At 34.7% G+C, this 6,255-nt stretch overlaps 1 protein-coding gene across 1 annotated transcript; it reads right to left on the bottom strand.

Annotated features, from left to right (window-relative positions):
- Positions 1 to 4,994: 4,994 nt before the first annotated feature.
- On the bottom strand, positions 4,995 to 5,770 carry LOC141679116 (uncharacterized). Its single transcript, XM_074485608.1, has one exon. The coding sequence runs from the start codon at positions 5,645 to 5,647 to the stop codon at positions 5,207 to 5,209; it is 441 nt and encodes a 146-aa protein (XP_074341709.1). The 5' UTR covers positions 5,648 to 5,770; the 3' UTR covers positions 4,995 to 5,206.
- Positions 5,771 to 6,255: the final 485 nt, after the last annotated feature.

A 6,255-nucleotide genomic window follows, 5' to 3' on the forward strand; every position in this document is an offset into this window, starting at 1 on the left:
TACAAAATTGGCCATGCCTTAGTCATTTGGATTCCCAACTTAGCTCCTAACTTAGCGTCGCCCACATTTAGACTAGGCAACAATCCCACATAAACACAGCAGCTCAAGGCTGTGTTGCCGCCTAGCGACGAGTCCTTGTCGCCACCTGGCGGCTGGTCCGTGTCGCCGTCTGGAGCCTGACCAATGTTGCTGCCTGGCGACTAGTCCGCGTCGCCGTCAGGTGAATCTTGATCTCAAAATGCGTTCCAGCCTAAGGGTTTTACAAAGCTTCCCACACCTCCTGAGTTTGACGTCCTCATCAAATCAACAACAACTCTGAGAAGTTTGTCTCTCCTAGTAGCAAAACCAACGCCTATAAATCAAGGCTGCAAATCCGTCTGTGGTTCCCGCTACTGCCCAAACCAATCAGCTACCATAGGTTGATCAGATTAACTTCCACAATTTCCCCCCTTTCGTTACCAAAATCTGATGACTATGTGTACACGCCCAGACGCCCACACATCAAATTCCATTCTGACTTAAGTTCCAGCAGCGCCTCCAACTCTTGGAGACAGAGCTGCGTTGATCAGTTCGGGATTTGACATGATGTCTTAATCATGTGGGAGCAAAGTTGATTTTGCTGAGTTTCAGAAAGTTTTGGGCGAGTCCATGGTCAGAAATTTGGTTCCATTGATAAGGAAATACAGGGCCATGAAGTATGATCTTGGAGACTTTAAAAATGCTCTTGGAGATCAGTTTGACGCCATAGAGAGAAGGTTCGAGGAGATCTTTTTTCAAGTTGGGATGTTAATTGATCGTTGGTTAAGTGAAGTAGAACGAGTTGAGTTTTACTTGGAGTTATCAAGGCGGGATGCTGGAGTAATTTTGTTGGGTGATGATGGAGATCACTCTGGGCTTGAAAATTCTGATCAAGGTGTGGAAAATGCAAGGATTACACAAAAGTCGTCTTTCTTTGGTGGAGACGTATATGATTTTTGAGGTAATCATGGCGACTGTGACGCAGCGTGATGGCGTTGGCGTCAATGTTCAGCGACAGGGGACTGGACTATGTTAAAGATTTGTGACGAGGGTTGGCAACATTAACCACGATTATGTGATGGGCAAATTATGGTGGCTGATTTGTTAATAGCGATTGACGTGTATCATTGGTATGTGATTCTTCCGAGAAAAGATTTTGTTAAAAGAGGGGCGCTGATCTTGGGGTTTGTAACTCATATTTCCTCCGTTCCTAAAAGCATTTTCTTTTATTGAAATCAAATTGACCAATTTTTGACTAAAAATTATATATCAAAATAGATTCTACTTTCCCATAATGTAAATTTTTATTTTCTTCAATTATAAAATATTAATAAAACTTGGTCAAATTTTAGTCAATTTGACTGGGTTAAAGTAAAATATGATTAATTAAAAAGGGAAGGGAGGAGTATAATAATCAATTGATTATTCTATGATGTATCCATGACACACACAATAAGCAGTGAGGTGCCAAATTCTAATTAGTTACTTTTCAATAAATTTGATAAACCTTTACATACACAAAAATTTTAATCAATAAAAATCACCTAACTCATACAATAATCATTTTTAAAGGTTGCTCAATTACTCATATGCACACGCTATAAGCCTATAACTAACCCAATTATTTTTTTTTTCCTTTTTCTTATCTCTTACGAATACTAGGTTAGTCTCCGGTATGCTCAATTGCTCACGGACCACAGTCCAGTTGTATAAAAATCCTAAATTATATTCTTCTAATACATTTAGATTGTCAAACATTCAAGTCAAATAGAAATTACAAGGCCCTGTAACATATTTCCTCTCTAACATATAAGTCAAAACATATTCTCTCTCTAACATACAAGTCAAAACTCTCTCTAACATACAAGTCAAAATAGATATCCTTAATTATACATTCGGCTCCGACAAATTTGAAAAAAGAACTCAAATGTCATTATTTATTATTTAGGATGAAATGACCCTCAATATTATTTTATGGGAAGATGACCCCAAATGTCATTTCATAAATCAATTTCGTTCCCCATTTTCAAAGAAAAGAAAAACGTGAATTCACTTCCCGTTTTTCACCATTCTTTTGTTTTTTCTTTAATTTATTTCATTAATTTAAGTCATGTTTAGAGACCCTAAACAACATTTGATGTTATATTTTTAACAATAAAACACAACTTAAAAATACGTTTTCATTCGTTTTTAATTAATATTATATATTTTCATAACTTTTTATTGGATTTCAAAAATATTAAAATCTTAAATTAATTTTTTAAAATTCAAGCGTGAGCCCCTAATTCAATAATTTTTAATTTTTTAGGATTCAATAATCCTCTTTCGGGTTTTAGAAATATTCAAAAATTAAATTAAAATACGCCTAATTAAACAATTTTTAACATTTAGGGTTAACGAATCGCCTTTTGGGTTTTAGAAATATTAAAAAATAAATTAATAAAAAATAAACCGATTTAGGATTTACCTAGAGCCTAAACCCTAATTTAAGTTAGATAGCAACCAAATTCTAATTATTAATGGTTTTTAATCTTCTAGTTTTCACCAATTCTAAATTTAGGTTTTAAAAATATTAAAATATTTATAAATATGAATAAAATACGAACAAAATACATTTTATAATAAATTTTTGAGCTTGATAACATAATATTATCTAATATTTTAAGAAAAAAATTAATAAATAAATATTTAATTAATTTTGAAGAAAACAAGTTAGTTTAAAAAAAATATTGAACAAAAAATCAATTTACGTTTTTCAAGAAGGCAACTTTTGAAGTTGTGTTTTCATTTTTTTAAAAATTAAAAAATTGAAAAACGGGACACGGAGTCATGGTTTCTTCAAAAAACGTAAGCTTACTTATCGCTTACAAACAACACGACGTCAAATTGCGTTTTGCTATTTGAAAAACTAAACACGAAACTATGTTTTTCTTTTCTTTTTTTACAAAAAAAAGTATCGCGATGCGTTTTTGTTTATTTTGAAAACATAAACCGGACATTTGAGGCCAATTTTTAGTAAAGTGACATAGGGACCATTTAACCCCACATGTTAACACATGTTAACATTTGGGGCCAACACCCGCAAATTTTACTAGGCCAAAAAACTCAGTTCCATTTCTGTTGTCTAACATACAATTAAAAAAACAATGCTTCCGTAATCTCAGAAAGATCAACTAAGTATAAAAAAGTATGACACAATCCTACCGCTAACACAATCCTACTCTAAAGTGCAAGCAATGATTAAAATATTCTCAACCATGTAGCCCACACAAATGAAAACATACCCGTTCACTTGCTAAAAAGTATTTTACTAGACGGATAGATCAACCATCGATTTTTGATGGAACTGAATCAAATCTGCAGTAAATGTGAGTGCAAAATACTGGCAACCACCAATGATAAATAAAATATAAGATAATATCTTGCAAGTGCATAAATATTTATCACAAATAGTAATTTACAGATACAGGCACACAACTTTAAGATACTATGGTCACAATATAATACCTATATTAACACTAAAAAACTCACATCCTTCGTCAAATCCTAGTTGCAGAGAAGAACCAGATACAATTTAAGGTAAGAACATCTCAGTCCCTAGGAGAGTAGGAGTAAAAGACTGTGTGCTATGTTATATCAACCTTATATCCGAGTGTAGGAGTCGAGAAATCTGGAAACCTCAAATTTTGGGCGGGGACACGGCATATGTTTCAATTGTAAACAAAGTATATCAGATAAAATACCCAACAGAAAAACGAGTAAACTCATATTAAACATGATTTTGCATAGGACTTTGCAAACTAGGCGCTTTCTATCTCATTTCAACTTCCTTCTTTCTTCATATTTCTTCTTCTAGCACAATAAGTTCAACTTAGATGTGGTCATTCAGTTGGTCATGTGTCTACCTCTACATTTTGCCAAAGGATCAAACCCAGACATTGTTGCGTTGACTGTCCAAGGGTCCAAAACACGTAAAAGATATAAAGTATTCTTTTCAAGGTTAAATACATTAGTCATCTTAACTAATATTTAACATTCTTTTTAAGATTTTCCACTTTCAAGTAGTTAAGTAAAACCATATAAATAGCAAAAGCCTCCCTCTCCCAATCACACAGCCTGCTAACACTTTAAACCAAATTGGAGCAGTACATATAAATTATCACTACAGAAACATCTAAACTTGATCAGGAAACATTTACATTAGCCAATAAATGTGAAAAACTTTTTATACAAAGCCACGCCAGAATAAATAATATGAGCTTCAAACTACTGTGGCTTGGATTGGCAGCGACTGAACTGAAAGCTAGGTAAAATATATATTGATGTCTCAAACTTTGCTTAAACTAAAATTAAGCGGACAAGCTAAGGAGATCACTGTATCATACTCACACAGCCTCAGGAGTCCAAATCAAATTTGAAACCAGATGAAAGAATAACATATATAGCAAAATAGCTACCTTCAAAGGGGATCTATTCGCTTGTCATCCTATACCAATCACTACTGCCTAGATTAAAGCTTGATTAATAGGTTTACAAAGAATTAAAGAAGTAAGATACTTGAATATTCAATTAGTAAGCGAGTTGCATACATTTAATGTACCTAGATCAACTTAGCTCTCTATTTAACTAAACTAAAACACTTTTCTCGCAGCTATATTCTTAAAGGGGAAAAAATGTCTTCTTCATACATGATCCCCCCACTACAGACTTCAAATCTATCCAAAAGCAACTTCAACTTTAAACTTCAGACAAATATGATCATAACAATACTTTTTAATCCTCTCAAGTCTAAACGGTGTCTTCCTAAGGATCAATCACTTTAACAGACCAAACAGCAAGTATTACAACTTCCACTGACACTAAAGTTTGGCAAACATTCTTCAGCTTGCTTACACTATTGCTCAGAACTCATATCCTATACCCGACAAGCAATAGCAGTATTCAACCACAAAACTTAAAGCTCAAACACAATCAACTCGAAACAAGTTGCTAATACTGCTATATATATTATCCATCAATTGTATTACTAATTTATATACATCATAGATAAATTATTCAACTTCAAATTATGTTTAAAATTATGTACATTATTTACACATTCTTAAAACCGAGAACATAAATTATTTTCCGATACCACATATTCGCAACATTCTAAAAAAGAATCCTTCAACGATAACGATACCTAAAATCAACAGATAGTCGGAGCCTTCTCGCGATCAGCAGCACCGCCAAGTCTCAAAACTTTCTTAACCGCATAAAGCAAGCAATTCGAAAGCGCAATCCACGACATTACTTCATAAACAAAATCAAACGCCGGATCAGACCACGACGCCGACGACTCCTCCCAATCCGATCCATCAAAATTCCATCCACCGCCGCCTCCACCACCGCCGCCGCCGAACGGACCGTCTCCACCGAAAAACCCGCCTTCATCGTCGTCTCCGCCGGTCAATGACCCCCGTCTCGTACGGCACCGCTTCCTCACAAGCGACCGAGGCGCTTTGGGGATGTAACTGCGCTTTACCGGCGGCGGAGCGACGGCGTCGATGGGGAAAATGACGGAGGAGATGTGTAGAGCGCCGGGAGAGGCAGCAGCGGAGATCGTATCGGCGATCAGAGAGATCTCCATTGCGATTGCAATGAGAATTAAAGGTTTGGTTTTTGTTTTGGTTAGGGTTTGAAAAATTGAGTTATAAAATTTAGATATTTGTTTTGTTTTTATTTTGGGGGAGTTTATTTAGGTTGAATAAATTAGAAAAAGACAAATAAAATGGAGGCTTTTACTTTGTGTGTTGTTCAGTTGGTGGGTTTGCATAGTCGATGTTTATTGCGTGTTGTATTAACGTTTATGCTTGCTTTCTACCGTGTGTCAAGTTTTAACATATTCGAGCTTGTTTATTTAAAAAATAAGAAACAATTAAATTAAATATTGGATGCAAATTACAGTTAAATCAAATCTCAATAACTTAATATGTTTGGGATCAAAATATTTTATTCATTAATTGAGATTATTCATTATCGAGATCAAAAATATAATGACACTATTATGTAGGAACCGAGAAAAAATATTAATTTGACGAGCTTAGACTAGCATTTAACCCGTTCCAGGTAGGACTGTCAAACGGATAATTCGGATACGGATATACATCCGCAATCATCGGATTCGAATACGGATAATATCCGCTTTATTTCGGATACGGATAATATCCTCTTTTTCTCGGATACGAATGCGGATAT

Source organism: Apium graveolens, chromosome 8 (assembly GCF_009905375.1).
Source record: "Apium graveolens cultivar Ventura chromosome 8, ASM990537v1, whole genome shotgun sequence".
In the NCBI taxonomy this organism is placed as follows: Eukaryota; Viridiplantae; Streptophyta; class Magnoliopsida; order Apiales; family Apiaceae; genus Apium; species Apium graveolens.

What these genes read in the sequence shown, in the direction of transcription:
- LOC141679116 (XM_074485608.1), bottom strand. Translation starts at nt 5,647, where the DNA reads ATGGAGATCTCTCTGATCGCCGATACGATCTCCGCTGCTGCCTCTCCC.